General features: G+C 41.6%; 1 protein-coding gene and 1 long non-coding RNA gene across 6 annotated transcripts in view; one reads left to right on the forward strand and one right to left on the reverse strand.

Annotated features, from left to right (window-relative positions):
- The window catches only part of GCH1 (GTP cyclohydrolase 1), a 76,357-nt gene extending 62,596 nt beyond the window's left edge, over window positions 1-13,761 (reverse strand). For all 5 annotated transcript variants that reach the window (XR_007153257.1, XM_047863954.1, XM_047863956.1 and 2 more), the window contains exon 1: window positions 13,280-13,761. Coding sequence is in view for 4 of the 5 variants with exons in the window: in XM_047863954.1 (XP_047719910.1) it covers window positions 13,280-13,619 (340 nt within the window). In the remaining variant the exon portion in view is untranslated. The remainder of the gene's footprint in view (window positions 1-13,279) is intronic.
- A 190-nt stretch (window positions 13,762-13,951) lies between these two features.
- Window positions 13,952-19,404, forward strand: part of LOC125167748 (uncharacterized) — a 62,836-nt gene continuing 57,383 nt past the window's right edge. The window contains exon 1 of the long non-coding RNA XR_007152923.1: window positions 13,952-14,234. This is a non-coding gene — a long non-coding RNA (uncharacterized LOC125167748). The remainder of the gene's footprint in view (window positions 14,235-19,404) is intronic.

The following is a 19,404-nucleotide window of genomic DNA, read 5'->3' on the forward strand; positions in this document are numbered from 1 at the left end:
GACGCTTAACTGACTGAACCACCCAGGCACCCTCAAAAGCACTTATATTTTGAAGGGGTAGTCAATAAGTTCTTTGGCAAAGTCCCCAATATCAGTTAAATTCCAGCACCTACCACCTTCGTTGCTGCTCATGAACCACTTACCATAAAATAGATACAATTGCATTTGAAGCTATGTTATTAAGAACTTCCTTGTTTGGGACATTTGTCAATGGCCTCTGTTGAACTGGGTTCTGTTTCCTATTTAGAAAAATAAACACTCATCTATGTACATAAAACATATCATACCTCAGAGCAAGAATCATATGTTCCTGGCAAAGCTCTTCACTGAAACAGCACTTGGACCAACTGGATCTCAAAAGACTTCAATGCAGAAACTCAGCAATGGGCAATTTCCTCACCTAAAACTGCTTTGTTGTTCAGACTCTAGAGAGGCAATGGCTGTTAATAAATGGGTGGTGGGGTGGGGATCTTCATGGTGAGCAACCAAAACCAAAAAAAGATAGTGAAAAAAAAAATAGAGGAAGATAACAACAGATAAAAAGGGCCAAATATTTCAGACAAACAAGGCTTGGGTAGAATGTCTCCCTCGATCTACAGCTCCATTGTGGGAAGAGACACAGTGGTTCTCCAAGCTAGACTGTGCACTAAACTAAAATACTAAACCTCTCATGAGGGGACAGTGATGCAACAGAAGAAAAAAAATGCAGGCAAGAGGATGGAATACTACAAAACTTCAAATCATGGTGAGGAAAGACCAGAAAAAATCAGTTAAGTATTTCAGCAGGAAGTGAACTATTCAATTTAGTAAAATTACACTGGCAGTAATGGACTGGAGCAGAACAAGCTAGGCGGCAAGGCAACCAGTTAAGAAGTCACTGTACTACGGGGTGCCTGGGTGGCTCAGTCAGTTAAGCGTCCGACTTTGGCTCAAGTCATGATCTCACAGCTTGTGAGTTCAAGCCCCGTGTTGGGCTCTGTACTGGCAGCTGACAGCCTGGAGCCTGGTTCAGATTCTGTGTCTCGCTCTCTCTCTGCCCCTTCCCCGCTCGCATGCTACCTCTCTCTCTCTCTCTCTCTTTCTCTCTCTCTTAAAAATAAACAAACATTAAAAAAAAAAAAAAAGTCACTGTACCTCTGGTAAGAGATGACAAAGAATCAGAAGTGAAGACAAAGTCTAGAGATACTCAAGTACAAGAGCCAGGACACGAAGCACAGGTAACCAAAGAGATTAATAAGAAGTTAGAATCACAAATAAACAAACCAACCAGATTATAAAGACTAGACCAAATAGCCCAACTAGCAACATGCATTCAAGTAAAGTTCACAGAAGGGCTGGGTGGCCAAATGGACTTTTAAAACATTAGGGGTGCCTGGGTGGCTCAGTCAGTTAACCATCCAACTTTGGCTCAGGTCATGATCTCATGGTTTGTGAGTTCAAGCCCTGAGTCAGGCTCTGTGCTGACAGCTCAGAGCCTGGAGCCTGCTTTGGATTCTGTGTCTCATTCTCTCTCTGCCCCTCTCCTGCTTGTGCTCTGTCTCTGTCTCTCAAAAAAATAAATAAATGTAAAAAAATTTTTTTTCAAGTGGCTAAAATGGTAAATTTTATGTTATGTATATTTTACCACAATAAGAATCAAACAAATAAAAAAAAGAACATACAACATGCAAGTGTATTTATTTATTTATTTATTTATTTATTTTTAAATTTTCAACGTTTTTATTTATTTGTGGGACAGACAGAGACAGAGCATGAACAGGGGAGGGGCAGAGAGAGAGGGAGACACAGAATCGGAAACAGGCTCCAGGCTCTGAGCCATCAGCCCAGAGCCTGACGCGGGACTTGAACCCACGGGCCGCGAGATCATGACCTGGCTGAAGTCGGACGCTTAACCGACTGCGCCACCCAGGTGCCCCGCAAGTGTATCCATTTAGATAAGGTTGCAAATATACAGTAGGGAACACAATTTGGATAGATTAGCACAGATGGAACATAATTATGTTGTAGTATATTTGCCTAATTGTTCAAGGTGTTAAAGTAAGTTTGTATCTCTGAAATTTATATACCTGGTGGTTATAGATAAAATTACTTTTAATGAAATATTATTTATAACTGCATTTAACAGAAGGTACAAGCCCTAAAAACTAACATTTAAAACAGAAAAGTTTCCAAACAATAAAACTATTAAAAGACTCACATATATAAAATACAAAATGGCCACAACACAATTCAATGTGCTTTAAACAAAATATATAAAATCTTCGTCTTCAGATATCTCCCCCAAAGGATGAAATAGGGAAAAGTTTGTTATAATCCACCTTAGAATTGAACACAATTTAGCTAAGATTTTTGCATTATTCATGAATTCCCCTAATCAAAAACTTCATGAAATCTCTTTCAGTCAGGGTAGTAAGAAATGCCTCAAACATAAATCTACTTGGCTCTCTCCTTGCTAGAATTCAGGCAGAAAAGCAGATTCCTATGTATTATGATCCTCACATATAAATGGATCTTCATATAAAATTGTAACATAGGCACTTTAAACCTGAGGGGGCATGATGTCGATTAGAACATGAGCGCTGTAGTCACAAATACCTCGGTTCTGCTCCGTGACCTCTGGCAAGTGACAGCATGAGCCTCCTCAGTTTCCACTTCTTTAGAATGGGTCTAACCTTCAAGTTGACAGGCGTATCATGTGAGATCACACGTATACCACGTGGCCCACCTTCCCAGAGTTTTGGGTTCATGCTTTTCTCTGACACCTAAGGGTTTCACTCAGCAACATCCAGCATCCAGCATGTTGATGCCTTGATACACATCAAGGGGAAACTCACTTGATCCTGCCAGTCAGAAAAAGATACCTCAAAATTTTATTGTTTTCCAGAATTACTCCCTAACATCCTAGAAGCTGGCTTCTGACCACATTAAGCTATAGAAACTACTAACATCATCCCCTTCAAATCTCAGTCCTCATGGCTAACGAGTACAAAATGTCTATAGAGCTTCCTGTATGGCAAGCATTGCCCTTACCACTTTTTGTGTACTAACTCATTTCATCCTCACAATAACCCTATAAGATGCATGAGTACTATTAATAGCTCCATTTTACAGATGAGGTAATTGAGGCATTGCTCACAAATAACAGAATTTGAAGCCAGGTAATCTGGCTCAAGTTTACACTGTCTCATGACCTCTAGTTTTTGTTCCTTGTCTCTCTTAAAACCATTTTCTGCCAACACACTGTTGGATCTCCTGCTTCTGATATGTCCTTTTAAGACTGTCTGCTGGCTCTTCTCTCATTCTTCTTACTATCTAAATGCAGACATCTTCTAAAGTTTTAGGCCACCCACCTCCTATCACTATTGTGAGGAGCCCAGGTACTCTCCTCGCTTCAGGTATCAGCCTTATACTGATAATTCACAAATTTAAATCTCTGGCGTTAAACCATAATGCCATCTCTTGGCTTATTTAAGTCACTCCCTCTTCCTCTGTACAAATGCAAATCTAACCACGCTCATCTAAAAATTTGCTCCAGTTGCTTTTAGTGCATAACAAAATGCTCTAGAATTTAGTGGTGTACAACGATTTTATTATGTCCCTGGATTCTGTGGGTCAGGAATCCAGACAGGACACAGAGAAGATGACTGGCCTCTATGCCTCAATGTCTGTGGCGTCAGTGGAAATGGCTGGGAGCTGGAATCACCTGGGGGAATCTACTCCCCTGTCTATTTTTCAATACTAGCTGTTGGGGGAGACCTCGGGTACAGCCATCAGCCACAACACCCACCTGTGGTCACTCCATGTGGCACACCTTCCTCACAGCATGTCTGTGGGCTTAGGGCTCCAAAGTGTCCCACAGTCTTAAAACACTTCTCAATTAATCCAATGTTACAGTTTTTCCTCACCATAAAGAAGGACTAGATGAAGTATCATGTGCTTTCTCACATACCTTCTTAATTCTTAGAAGAGCCCAGGCAAAGCAGGTATTACCACCCTTTACAAAAAGGGAAAAACGACAAAGTTTAGAGATATACTGGTAGTTATACAGATAGTTAAAAGACAAGATCACATTCAAACTCAGTCTCTATGTAGTAACGATCACAACAAAGATCAAGCTCACAAATATGTATGTCCAACTATTTTTCTCTAATTTCAGGGTAAATGTTTCGGTTACCAGATTTTTCTTGTTAGCTAGCTAGTTAGGAATTTGAAACAACTTTGCCATGATACTATTTTTTTTAACGTTTTATTTATTTTTGAGAGACAGAGCATGGGCGGGGGAGGGGCAGAGAAAGAGGGAGACACAGAATCTGAAGCAGGCTCCAGGCTCAGAGGCACAGAGCCCCCACGTGGGGCTCGAACTCACACGCTGTGAGATCATGACCTGAGCCGAAGTCGGACACTTAACCGACTGAGCCACCCAGGCACCCGCCCCAATATTATTGAATTGTCTATTTGAAAATAAGTGCACATACCTCAGAAATCAAAAACTGAAAATGGTGAAAAGTCTTGCTTCTACTCTTATCTGTTACCCCAGTTCATATTCCTGATGAACATGTAAGCACTTGTGTATCCTCTAATTCTTAATACGAATATAAACAACATGTAACTATGCCCCCTCCCAATTTTCCCTACAAAATATAACTCCTCTGCATAATTTAGCCATTCTAGGGGTCTAGACATTGAGGTTGCCTCCACATTCAACGCTACAGTGATGAACTCTGAGCATATGTCATTTCGTGTGTACAAGTACCTAAGATAAATTCCCAGAGGCAGGATTTTCAAGCAGAATATATAAATTTATATATGGCAGATGTTGCCAAATTATCATCCATAAGGATAGTTACCCTTTCAACAGCAGTATTTGTTTCTCCATCACCTTAATAACATAATAGGGTATCAAATTTCTGAACTTTTGACAATCTAACAAGGAAAAAAATGTATCTTGGTGGGAGTCTGTGTGCATTTCCCTTATTGAGGGTGAGGTCAATCATCTTTCCAATTGTTTAAAGATCCTTTGTATTTCCTGGCCCTTGAACTGTCTGCTTACGTGTCTTCCCAATTTTTCAATTGTGTTTCTGGCCTTTCTCTCACGTTAATTTCTAGTATCTCTTTTTATATTAGTGTGATTATCCTGTCATCTCTGATAGGAATTGTAAATATTTCCTCCCATTCTGTCACTTGACTTCATTTGTATTGGTATTTCATATGTGAAAATTCATAGTTTTTATGTAAAGTTTAATTATTTTCTTTTATGGCTTCTAGACTGAGTCACAACGAGGTAGATATCCACTGCAGAATTAAAGAAATTAACAACCTATATATTTTTAAGCTTTATTTTAAATACTTTTAAACTTACTAAATAGTTGCAAAGATAGCCTAAAGCATTCCCCTATACCTTCTTTATAAAACTCCAGTCGAAAAATCCAAAAGGAATTAAAGAACCAAACATCATTATTTTGCAACGTCTAATAATTACTGAATGGCTGGTAACACCTAAAGTTGATCAACTGTAACATCACAAAAAGATAGACAAGTAGATTATTTAGCTGCTTCCTGACAGAAGCCCATGCCACACCTCTGAATTATTCTTGACTAAATTTAAGAGTTATTTTTGGTGTGGGGGCAGTGAGGCATACCTCTAAATCTACTAGTATATAAGCAATACAGGAGCTAAAGGAACATGTTAAACTAAATCATGAGAAAGTAATGAGCAAAACCCAGAATGTAGGAAATCCTATAGGACAGACGACCCTGTTTCTTCAAAAAGTTATTAGGGGATAAAAAGGAATATCAAACTGTAACAAACTAAAAGGGAATTAGACATTTATCAAATATAATGTGTGAATCTTGTTTGAATCCTTATTCAAAGAAACCAATTTGTAAAGAACACCTGTGGGAAAATCAGAGAAATGTAAACACTGGTTAGATATTCTAAAGTAAGGAATTTATGTTAATTTCAAGCATAATATTTTTAGGTTTTTATAATTTAGATATAGTGAAGTATTTATCAATGAAATGACATATCTGGGATTTGCTTTAAAATAAGTCAGTGATGGAAGGTATAGGAGGCAGAAGGGATAACACAAGATAACCTATGTTTATGTTAACAGTTGAGGTTACGTAAAAGGCACTTGGCAGTCAGCTCATTATCTTATCCTAATTTTGTGTACATTTGAACACTTATATAGTATCTTAAAAACTGGTTACAATCCTGACAGATTTTCTAGAGATCCTTCCCCATGATAATTTTTATGTGCCAGGGAAACAAGCCAGTCACTTCAATACCTTGAAATAATATGTTGGCTGGCTGTAACAGTTACCTCACCAAACAGGTGAGTTTCTGCAGGTGCAGGACTCTATGACTCTACAATATGTCTAAAGGGTGTCCTCTGGCCTAAAGTATTCAAGAGATGCAGTTGGAATAACTTGTAGCTTTTTTCATAAAGAAAAATCCTCTGCATTTTTCTTTAGTGTATAAAACAGCCAGTATTATGGAGCACCTATGTCTGAGCATTGTAGAAGAAAGATAAGAGTTAAGAAGGGGCCTTTGTCTTTATGAAATAAATTCAAACATTCATCAAGTCGTCCACATGTGCTGGGCAATTTGCTAGGGATTCAATAATGAGTACAAACAGTCCCTCTTCCGCAAAAGAGTCTTTTAAAAAACTGCTACTGAGGCTATAATCAGACAAAATTCTAGTGAGTAAATGTCCTCTCAGCCCTGACTATAACAAATTTACCTCAGTTCACAAAATCTTTGATCAGCCCAATCCAAATTATCCCCTAATTACCACAAACTCAATAGAGAATGTAGAACCGTAGGGAATATATTCATTTATATAAACGGGAATTAGGAATGGTTCATATAATCCAGGACTCATAATCTAAGATTCATCAAAGATTAGATAGTTGCCCTCTACTGGCAAATTTTAATACTGCAGTCTGGCTCAACCTAATACTGGGATCAAATTACAGGGGTATACTGCAAATAAATCAGTGCGGGAATACCCAACCATGAAGGAGTTTCAAGAGCTGAACAAAGAAAACAGCAGTTTTTTAAAAAGGAGAGGGAAGGGGGCATGGGGGAGTTAAATAAATCAGTAAAATATTATTAGTAAAATTAAACAGAATGTCAAAGATTAGGACTCTTATTATCTATCATCCTCCCAACACTGCTACTTTCAAGATAGGATCTTGGACAGGTCCTCTCTGTATTTCAGTTTCCTTACCTATAAAATGGGAATAATATCACCTACCCCCTAGGGCTCTTGTGAAGGCAACAAAGGTTATGCATGTCAAGGACTCAGCACCTAGTTAAATCCTCAGCAGTGTCTGTTGTTATTCAGATGTCAGCTCAGGCTTCCCTGCTTCTATCTCCCAACACAGATAAACTCCTCTGCTAAGTGCTCTCCTTGAGCACTCTTTATCCTTACATCCCTCTATCAGTAATCACACACACACACACACACACACACACACACACACACACACACAGGTGATTCTGATGAATATCTGTTTTTGTCCAAAAGATTGTAAATTCCATAAGGGCAGACACTCATCCTGTGTTCCTAGCATTCAGTGCGGGGCCTGGCACTCAGCAAATTTGTTAAATGAAACTGTAAAATTGCCAGTCAGTCTTTTGAATAATCATATTTGGCACTGGTATAGGTATAGGTTGAATTGTGTTCCCTCCCCAAAAAGATACCTTGAAATCCTAAACCCTCATACCTCAGAATGTGACTTATATGGAAATAAGCTAATTACATCTGCAATTACTGTAACTAAGACGGGGCATACTGGACTACAGTGGACTCAGTCCTAGGTGACTGGTATCTTTAAAAGAGGAGAATTTGGACAGCAACAGAGGCAGGGATTAGAATAATGCGAGCAGACAAACACTGAGAATTGATAGCTACCACCAGAAGCTGGGCAGAGGCAAGAAAGTTCTCCCCACTACAATTTTCAGAGGGAGTATGGTTGCACCCACACGTTGATTTTGGACTTCTAGCCTCTAGATAACAGAGCTCTATTGTCTCACAGTTCTAAACATCCCAATTTGTGGTACTTTGTGTCAGCCAATGAAACTAAGAGAAGTATTAATTTGATGGCTTTGTTTGGTATTTAAAGGTATGTATAGGGATTTTTTTCTCCAAGGCCAGAAAAATTGTTTATAGATAATATATTTTTAAAAGAAACCATTAGGGCAAGTTTTTCTCGTCTATTCTCAATGACTTCCTAATGGCTTTTTAAAAACATGCTCATTTTTTTTAAATGTTTATTTATTTTTGAGAGAGACAGAGAGAGGCAGAGAAAGAGAGGCAGAGAGAGGGAGACAGAGGCTCCGAAGTGGGCAGCAGACAGCAGTGGGCAGCACTGACAGCAGAAAGCCCGATAAGGGGCTCAAACTCATGAACCCTGAGATCATGACCTCAGCTGAACTTAACCAACTTAGCCACCCAGGCTCTCCTTTAATGTTTATTTATTTATTTTGAGAGGGGGGGAGAGTGTGAGCAAGGGTGGGGCAGAGAGAGAGGGAGAGAGAGAATCCCAACGCTGTCAGCATAGAGCCCGACAAGGGGCTAGATCTGACAAACCAGGAGATCATGACCTAAGCCAAAATCAAGAGTCGCTTAACCAACTGAGCCATCCAGGCACCCCAATGACTTCTTAACAGCTTTAATCAACTTTGACTACTCCCCAATTCCAGTCATATATTCCAACAGCCTCATTATTTTTAGTTCTTTATTCATAGTACTCTTTCTGGCAATAAACAGAATTAAGTCCTACATAAGTATTCATTAGCAAAATAAAACAAAAATCATTAGTGAATCAAGATTTAGATGAACTACATACATCCAAAAATAGCACCTCAATGATGAGATTAAGTTTTCTTTAATATACTTTCAAACTTGGGACGTAAACTCACCTTTCACCCACGATATGGGAGGGATAGTAAAAAATTTGACTTTCTGTCCCCAGTCATACCTTATAAATTGTTACAATTTTTAGTTCTTCATCAGTCTGATTTGTTAAATCACAAAAATCTGTGATTCAAAAAGAAAAAAACAAAAACTTTTCTAAGTGCTAAGCACATTCAGCACGAAGTGGCTAAGACTCATTTTTGTATAAACAAAGTATCTAATTGCCTTGTGTTATCTTTAAGGAATAGATATCATCTTGCAGTGAAAATGATTGAGGCAGGGACAAGACTCCTCAACCCTGGTGGGTTAAGAAGTTCATCACCTGTGGTACCATCTCCTCATGCTACATTATACACATGCTCAAAATTTGGGACACTGTCAACTTGACTTATGAAAACTGCTTTGGCATCCTGGATAAGACAAGCTAAAACCTACTTTAACTACAAATGTGACAGAAGAGTCAAGACTCTTGAGTGTTCCCATAAACTCATAAAGAGGACAATTGATGAGACAAGTTACATGCACTTAACCTTTAGTAGATAATGTTATTTTAAGAATTATTGCCATTTACACCCAGGAGGGCACAGGGAATAGAAAGGGTCAGACACAGACAGGGACAAGACGACCAAGAACCCCAGAGAATAGTAGAGCCTCCAATGTAATTAAGGTTCTGAGTAAAATATAGGAAAGATCCCTTATTGAGAAAGGAGACATCATCAAGGTAAACTCTGAATACATACAAAAACTAGGATGTGGTTAAATGGAAATGGGACAGCAACAGATAAAGATGAGCTGGTCTAAGAATCACCATGTGATGCCAGATTCAAGAGAGAGCCAGTTTCTGGGAGAGGTGACAGTATCTCTTTCAGAACTCCCTCCCAGACTACAAGTTAAAGCCCAGTGGTGAACAATAACCAGGAGGCTTGCACAACCCTCACATAGCCCCATCCCCGCTGATCAAAGATGTACCCATGGTAAGGTACACACTGGAATGTAGAGGAAAGGTCATGGAGAGAAGGGGCAGTGCAGGGAGAAATGACAAATTCCCCCAGAACACCAGAATTTAGCATCGGTCCACTCAGGAGAAACAAAAAATAATTCGGAGAATAATTTGGGGAATTTTCTATTTTACAACACTGAAGTCAATACCATTAACCAGGAATTAATATAGACAGATATAAAAATACAGAGTATCTTGTTTACAAGCATATAAAAGTGAGAGTTTGAAAGAAGTTTGTTTCTATCCAAAACAATTTATAGTAGTCACTGACTTATGCTCTCTAAAGAAATAAAAATTAGAGATTGTGCAGAATTGTTTTATTAGTCTCTGCCATATTTGCTACAGACTTAAAAGTCTCCTTCCTTCTCTCTCCCACCTAGGCTGGCCCACGATCTGGACCACTGCCATTTGAAGTTTATTCCTTTAAGTTCAGCATCATCCTCATTGTCCTCTCCTCTCCGTCTTCTGTACCTCTAAGAAATAGATGTTAATTCCTTAAGTATGATCCCTTAGAGGCTTTCAAACTTTTGACCACAACCCACAGTTCAGAAATATATTAACATTTGGAGCCAGTACGCACCAAAAAAATATACCTCTAAAGCGGACTCAGAAGCTCCTCACAACTTGTATCCTTACTTCATGTTATAAACGCATCTTTCCCATTCTACTCCACCTACTTCATTTTTTTTTAATGTTTATTATTACTGAGAGAGAGAACGCAAGTAGGGAGAGGGGCAGAGAAGGGGAGGGACTGGGGGAGGGGGGTGGACAGAGACTCCGAAGCAGGCTCCACACTGACAGCATCCAGCCCGATGTGGGACTCGAATTCACAAACCATGAGATCGATCATGACCTGAGCCGAAGTCAGATGCTACACTGACTGAGTCACCCAGGCGCCCCTCCACCTATTTAAGTTTTTTAAAATTTATTTTGAGAGAGAGAGCAAGCAGGAGAGGGGCATAGAGAGAGAGGGAAACAGAATCCCAAGCAAGCTCTGAGCTATCAGTGCAGAACTGGATACAGGGTTTGAACTCGTGAACTGTGAGATCATGACCTGAGCTGAAATCAAGAGTCGGGTGCTTAGCCAACTGAGCCACCCATGCGGCCCTACTTCACCTTTTTTTATGCTGGTAACCCAATGGTTAGGTCACAACTCACAGTTTGAAAAACTTAGTAGATAAGACACAAGATAGCAACATAAGAAAGGAAGTAAGAGTTCGCCATTCAGGCTGTGGGAATTCAAACACCAGCCCTACCACTTGAAGCTGTCAACCTCTCTACCTCAATGTCTTTATCATGGGGATAAGAGAACAGTGTTTATCTCAAAACTAAGGATTAACCAAGACTCTCCACAGAAAGCACTTAAAGCATCAAAAATATTCAATTAATGGCTGGTAATAATTCTTAAACGGTCTGTGGACTTTTTTCATTACGGTAAAATACAAATAAAATTCATCATTTTAACCATTTTAAAGCGTACGGTTCAGTGGCATTTAGTACATTCACAATGTTGTACAAACATCACCACCTCTCTAGTTCCAGAACATTTTCATAACCCCGAAAGGAAACCCATTAAGCAGCCACTCCCCATTCTATCCTCCTCCCCAGGCCCGGGCAACCCCTAATCTCCTTTCTGTCTCTAGGTCCAGAGACCTTTTTAAGTAATAAATTAACATTTTACTGAAACAATTTTCTAAGGTATACGGAAGTGTTCTTTGGATTCATTAGCCCTACGGCTCATGAAACAAACTTCTGCTCACCATTTGTTTTAAAATAAACCTTGTGGGTTAGGTAATTCTGTGACCTGTCTTTGGAGTCAGAAACCCCTCCTGTGAATTTGGAGAGATTCCCAAAGTCTGACCCATGTTAGGGAGGAGACTGTATTCAGTGTCCACAAGAGACAGAATGAGCAAGACCCTAAAAGAGGTTTCTTCATTACCTTGTGGAAGATCACCGAATGACAGAATATTCACCAAATGCAGACTGCTTATTCTTCAGTCTCTGCATTTTGAAATTCTGCTCTTGAGTCTCGGAAATTTTTCCATCAAGAGGTAAAAAAGTGAACTTGGACACAGAACTAGAGGCCCATTTCTTGGCTTTAGTGTGTAGTATCATTTCCTTTTGGGGCCCCACCCCTCTCTCACTGATTTCCCACCCTTCCTTTGGGGTGTGGAAGACTGGGCAAAAAATAACTTTGTCCTTCCCAGGATCTACTGGGTGAATCGCCGTATACTTGATCAAGAAAATAACAGGGACAGGGAGTTACCTTGCAAAGCAGCACTGTTATTCCTTGAGACATGATGAAGGCAGAGACTTCTCAGGCCAAATAAATAAATGTCACCAAGAGGCACAGAAGATTTGAACTGGAAAACAACGTCCTTGGTCCCAGTTGCAGAAGTCAGACTATATCTTTCTCTTTTGTGAAGACCAACACCGTTCACCCAGCAAATAAGCAGCGAAGTCCTCATTTTCCATTCTCCCTACCCATCCCCTACAGCTTTCTGGCCTTCTGGGTGAAAGCCTGACCCGCCTCAAGCACGGATAGCATTGGGCAAACCCGGCTTAGAGGTACTCCGATTCCGGGTCCCAGAGCTCAGCAAACCTTCCCGACTCCCAGGGAAGAGCTCTATAGCTTTTGAGCTTTTACAGTGGGGGCGGCGGCTTCAAACAGCAAACTAGCCCGAGAAACCTCACGCCTCAAACCCTGGGAGCATCCTGAGATGGAGTTAACTTGATGTGGACACAAACTACACCTTTCCGAAGACCCGGGTGGCCCCTGGCAAGTCAGTGAGAGTGCGGATCTCTGAGTTTGCCACAAAGGATCACCCCCAGCCTCCAAGCAAACGAAGCCGAAGTTTCACCCCAGATCTATCAAAGAGTGAGACCTCGAGAAAAAGACCTGGGAAGCCCTCCCTTCCGCAAGCGCCAGGTGATCCTAATCCTGGCAAGTGTGGGTCCAGCACGTGCTTCAAGCATCCGGCCCTAGACGCTCAGGCAAAAGGGGCTCCAGCCGCCCACCTGGCAGGGAGCTCAGTGACCGCGGTCCCAGCGCCCCGAGGCTCAAGGAGACGGCTGCGCGCAAGGCAGGGAGGACCCCGCAAGGACTGCTGCGCGGACCCTTGGGGAGGAGAGGCGGCTGCCTCCCTGGGCGCCAGAAATGCGTCCCGCGCAGGGCTCTCTCCAGCGGGGCCAGCGCAGAAGGCGGGGTGCGGAAGGGACAGCACTCGGTTCACTCCGCCAAGAGTGAAGCAACTCCGGAAACTTCCCGGAGCCGGCGCGCGCCTCCCGCCGCCACCTACTCCGCGCCCCGCAAGCCAGAGCAGCCCGCGCCCACGCCGCGGGCGGGCGCACTGACCTGAGATGGTCTCCTGGTAGCCCTTCGTGAAAAACTGCATGGCTGTGGCCGCCCTCCAGGGCGTCTTGAGCAGTCCCTGCCGCTGGGGGTCCTCTCCTAGCGAGCGCAGGATAGACGAGTAGGCGGCCGCCAGGTTGGGGAGGTTCAGCTCATTATCCTCCTCGCTGCGGGGCCGTTCACCCTTCCAGCCGTCCGCCGGCTGGACGCTCTTGGTTTCCGGCCGCGGCGGCTTCTCGGCCCGCCCGCTCGGCCCGGGTCGCGGCGACTCCCCCTCGGGGAACCCATTACTGCACCTGGCACCCCGCGGCTTGGCCGGCGCCCGCACCGGACCCTTCTCCATGGACCTGCCGCTGCCGCTTCGGAGGGACTCTGGGATTCTTCGGGGACTGCAAGTAAATTGCACCGGCGGCCGCAGGCAATAGGCTGTGGCCGGGATCACCTGAGGAAAGTAGGCGACCAGCCTGTAACACTCTTCAAGACAGGAACAGCTGAGGGCTAGGGAGCGCTGCGGTGCCTCCTTTTTATGGGCTGGCGGCTCTGGCGGCGCCGCGAAGCGTTCCCATTGGCGGGAGCCTACGCGCGTCACGGCGCTCGCCCCGCCCCCTCGCCTGTCCTCTGCCCCGCGCCCGAAAGGGGGCGGTCCGGCGGGCTGGGCGCAACCGGGGCTCGACCCAGCGAGCTCCGGAAAGGCAGCCGCCGGGGGCAGTGGAGCAGACCCGCGCCAGCCGGGAGGAGGGGGTTGCATCCCTCGGGTTGTGGCGGCGCGAACCGAATCCGGACGGAGGCAGATGTCGAGTGCTGGAACCTAGGCTGGGGGATGCACGCTCCGGGCGCCCGGCGAGCCCTCTCCTCTTCGGCAAAGAGAATGCTGCTCAGAAGTGCTCGTGTCCCCTCGCTCTAGGAGAGATGACTAAACAGGTGGGCTCGCCGGGGAAAAGACTGCGTTAAGCTGTCGGTAAGGAAACCAACTCTTACGCTTTTAGGGCGAGAGAATAATATGACATGACACTCTTGCGTTCGTTAGTTTAAAATATGGCCAACGCACCTGCCACCTACGAGAACCCACTCGCTGCTCTGAGGGAGAGTGTTGCACCAAGTGGACCTTACGTGAGTCCCTGTATCTAGGAGGATGGCATTTGTGATGGCCAGAACTTTGGCCCTGGAGAAGAATTGATTTGTAAGCGAGGAAAAGTTAGGACTTTCATTAAAAACCCATTTGCGTTCTGTGGGTATTTGGTACTGATTATTTTGGAGTGACGTGCTAAGCTCCTTTCCCCCGATGTTGGTACAAATTGTGAAACGTTATTGATCAACTGGACTCGTAACCAGTGACATCACCTTTGACTGTTTTCTTTAAGATTAAAAAATGTGGGTTTTTTTAAATGGGCTTTTTATTCCCCCTCGCTGGGGGGATTATTTCTTAATGCCAAAGGTAGGTTTTAAACATGTGTCAAATTAACATGATTTGCTCCAGAGTTTCTCATGCTGACTTTCTGACATATATACAGGTATTTAAAAAGCTTAGAATCAGACGAACCAGGAGGGAAGCCCTTGAAATTATTCTATACTGATATATAATATCCGTATTATATCATATTTTATGATGATTATATTTATTAATATTATTACTTATTTATATGTATTAATTATTTGTTAATATTATACTTATTAATTAGTATTATTGGAAGAGGCATAGCCCTGTTGTTAACATCAAGGAGGGAAATATGGAAATTACTTGGCCTCCTCAGCACCTTTAGTCTAAAATAGAAGTATTTGGGCGAATGTGCCTTTTAAAGATAATTGTTGAATTTCTACATACATTAAAGACCAAGATACATAAATCAAGAAACATGACCATCTCTTGGAAAACCTCTTTGTCACTCTGCTAACATTTTTGTAAGTCCCCCCGCCTCCCTCCCCCCCCCCCCCCAGCAAATTCTTGCAACACTTTTTCCCTGTAAATGTAAATGCACTGCCCACTGTCCACTGATATTTCCTGGTCAGAGTTATCCACTGGGTCTCAAACTGTTTCAGCATAGCTGCGGACAGCGTTAAAGAATGGTCTTGTAGGGGTACCTGGGTGGCTCAGTCAAGCGTCTGACTTTGGCTCAGGTCATGATCTCACGTTTGAGCCCCAAGTGGGGCTTTGTGCTGACAGCTCAGAACATGAAGCCTGCTTCAGATTCTGTGTCTCCCTCTGTTTCTCTGTCCCTCCCCGCTTGTGCTCTATCTCTGTCTCTCAAAAATAAACATTAAGAAAAAAAAAGAATGGCCTTGTATTTAACAAATGAAAAGAAAGATACCAAGTGAGGTACTTTTTTAAATGGAGGGATTCAATGAAGACGCTTTCAGTAAGAATTTTGTAATTTTTGGTGGCAATCTTTTTCCTTCCTTTAAAAACATTTGTGAACGTTAACTAATATCATATTCCCCAAAGACAACTCCTAATTAAATTTTTACCCTAAAAATTAACATTTTCTTATAAACACTGCTACTGAAGCATTAGCACTTTTGTTGCCAAATAATGCAAAATCTCCAGATTTGTTCGATAATATAATTAGTTGTAAAATGGAGGCAATGCCTTTCAGCCAAATGCCCAGAGGTAATATAAGGAAACTTTAAAATCACCTTTATATAAACAGTTTAACAGTGAAATGTAGGTACTTGGCAGGGGTAGTTACAAGTGGAAATGAGAGAAAAAAGAGGAATAAACTAAAATAGGAGGGACATGTTCCCAGAATTTATTAGCACAAAAAAGTGCAACAGTAAAACTATGTGCATTCTCAAGCAGGAATTGTAATGGCATGTATGTATCTAACCCAGTAAGGGACCCATTTTCACCTTGGACCCAACCTGGGAGTTGCTTTGTATCAAAAGGCCAAGGAATTTTTTTTTTTAATTCTCCCGCTTTTAGGAAAGTAGCAGAACAGAGAAACAGAGGAGTGAGATCCACAGTATCAGAGATTGAATACTGCAGGGCTATAGAAATATATAGTCACTTGCCAAGGGTAGCAGGGAACTAATGTTAGGAATCTGTCAATGGTAACTGGAAAAAAGGAAATTTCTTTAAATACACTTGATGGTGATTGTATATTTGAGATTCAAACTTTAGAGGATATTCTTGCATAAGGTGGAAAAACACACAGGAAAAGTGTCCTTATTCCACTCCTAACTTCCAGAAGTAGGACTATGGAATCAGTGCAATCCTGAGATGTCTCACGAAATCCCTCAAATGTCAGGAGAAGCAAACTAAATTGAGGCCTTTATCTTTCTTCTCTTCTGACTGAGGAGGAATGGGACAACTTTTGGAGAGAAAATGGAAGAACACAAACACTGAGCTGAGTCTCTGAGATGGAAGGAAGGATCAAGGGCTCCATGCTGACTTGAGGAAACTGTCCAAAGCCCAAAGGTACCTCACAAGGGTAGGGTAGACATACCCCAAATGTCACATATTCCTGGCAGGGGATCTTAGATACCATTTCAAAAGAACTACCACGTGCTAAAAACAGGGATACTAAGGAAGAGTACACTCTACCACAAATGAACACTGTCCCAACCTTCATAATCCCTTATAGAAGAAAGGATATATTACAGTCACCTCAAGTCCCCAACTGTAGCAGAGTCAGCAAAGCAAATGAGCTTCTGCAATAATGGGAAACACAAAGAAGTCACCCTCAATAATATCAGGAATGGATAGAACAGAGAAATAACATGGCAACCATGCAAACGTGTAACAGCCAAACTAAACTAAACAAGGGCGGAAATAATACAGCACAAAGAAGACACAAACACAAAGAGTGCAACTGAGTAGGAAGTAAAGCTCATGGAACAGAAGCAAATTGCTCACAAATGTTTTATGCTATAAAACAAATTAATAAAAACATGGGTTCAATATGATAAAAAAAACCAAGATAATAAAATTGAAAAAGGAGTTACAGATCTAAGGAAATATATTGAGGACAATCATTATTATGGAATTTGTTTAAAAGAACTATATATAAAATAGACACTGTTAAAAATTTAATTACTGGGGCACCTGGACGGCCAACTCTTGGTTTTGACTCAGGTCATGATCTCATGGTCATGAGATCCAGCCCCATGTGGGACTCCACACTAGGCATGAAGCCTGCTTGGGATTCTCTCTCTGTCTCTCTTTCTCTCTCAAAAAGTAAAAAAAATAGGGGTACGTGGGTAGCTCAGTCGGTTAAGCATCTGACTCTTGATTTCAACTCAGGTCATGATCTCACATTTTGTGGGTTTGAGCTCTGCATGGGACTCTGGGCTGACAGTGCAGAACCTGCTTGGGATTCTATCTCTCCCCTCTCTCTCTACTCCTCCCCTGCTCATGCATGCTCTCTCTCTCAAAAAACAAAACAAAACAAAAAACAAAAAACTAATAATAAATAAAAATAAAAATAAAAAATAAAATAAAAAACCTTAAAAAAATTAATTACTGACATGGAGAAAGGCAGGTGAATGAATGCAGAATAAGAGACAAAGATGAGAGCTATTAGAGAAGACAAAGATGATCCAGCATAAGAATAATTAGGGTTCTTGAAATAGAGAACTCAACAAATGGGAGAGACTATAGTCAAAAATATGATACAAGCAGATTTCTGTACTAGAAATAAACCCTTATATTTATACGCAGTTGATTTTCAAAATGAGTGCCAAGATGATTAAACAGGGTAAGGAGTCTTTTCAACAAATGATACTGGGACAATTGGATACCCTCTTGCATGTAGCAAAAGAAAGAACTTGGTGGTAGGGAGATGGGTGAAATAGTTGAAGGGGATTAAGAGGTATAAAATTCCAGTTATAAAATAAATAAATCACAAGGAAGAAAAATATAGTGTAGGGAATATAGTCAGTAATATTCTTTACTTTTTTTATTTTAGAGAGGGAGTGTGAGCAGGGGAAAGGGGCAGAAGGAGAGAGAGAGAGAAAAAAAATGTCAAGCAGGCTCTACACTCAGTGCAGAGCCCAACATGGGGCTCAATCCCACAACCTTGGGATCATGACCTGAGCCAAAATCAAGAATCAGTCATTCAACTGACTGAGCCACTGAGGTGCCCCTTCTTTTTTTTAAGTAGGCTCTACACCCAACATGGGGTTCAAACTCATGTCCCCAAGATCAAGAGTTGCATGCTCTACCAACTAAGCCAGCCAAGCGCTCCAAGTCAGTAATATTCTAATAACATATGGTGACAAATCGTAACTACAGTTATATGATGAGCATTGTCTAATGTATAGAATTATGAGTTCACTATGTTATACACCCAAAACTAATATAACATTGCATGTCAACTATACTTTAAAAAAAAAGAAGTTGGATCACTATCTCACATCATATACAAAAATTAACTCAAAATAGATCAAAGGCCTAAATGTTACAGCAAAAATTATAAAGTGCTTAGAATAAAACATAGGCATAAATCTTCATGACCTTGGATCAGCTAATTAGAAATGACACAGAATGAAAAGATGCTCAACATTACTCATCATCAGGGAAATACAAATCAAAACCACAATAAGATACCATCTCATACCTGTCAGAATGGCTAAAATGAACAACACAGGAAATGACATGTGGTGAAGATACAGAGAAAGGTGAACCCTCTTACACTGTTGGTAGGAATGCAAACTGCTTCAGCCTCTGGAGAACACTATGGAGGTTCCTCAAAAAATTAGAAATAGAACTACCCTAAAACCTAGCAATTGCACTCCCAAAGGATACAAATATAAAAATTCAAAGAGGTACATACACCCTGATGTTTATAGCAGCATTACCAACAATAGTCAAACTATGGAAAGACCTCAAGTATCCATTGACTAATGAGTGGATAAAGAAATGTGGTATAGGGGCAGCTGGGTGTCTCAGTTGGGTAAGCATCCAACTTCAGTTCAGGTCATGATCTTACAGTTTGTGAGTTCAAGCCCTGTGTTGGGCTCTGTGCTGACAGTTCAGAGCCTGGAGCCTGCTTTGGATTATGTGTATGTCTCTCTCCCTCTCTCTCTCTCTCTCTGCCCCACCCCACTTGCTCTCTGTCTCTCTCTGTCTCCCAAAAATGAATAAACATTAAAAAAAATTTTTAAGAAGATGTGGTATAGATACACAATGGAAA

This window comes from Prionailurus viverrinus, chromosome B3, assembly GCF_022837055.1.
Source record: "Prionailurus viverrinus isolate Anna chromosome B3, UM_Priviv_1.0, whole genome shotgun sequence".
NCBI classification, from domain to species: domain Eukaryota; kingdom Metazoa; phylum Chordata; class Mammalia; order Carnivora; family Felidae; genus Prionailurus; species Prionailurus viverrinus.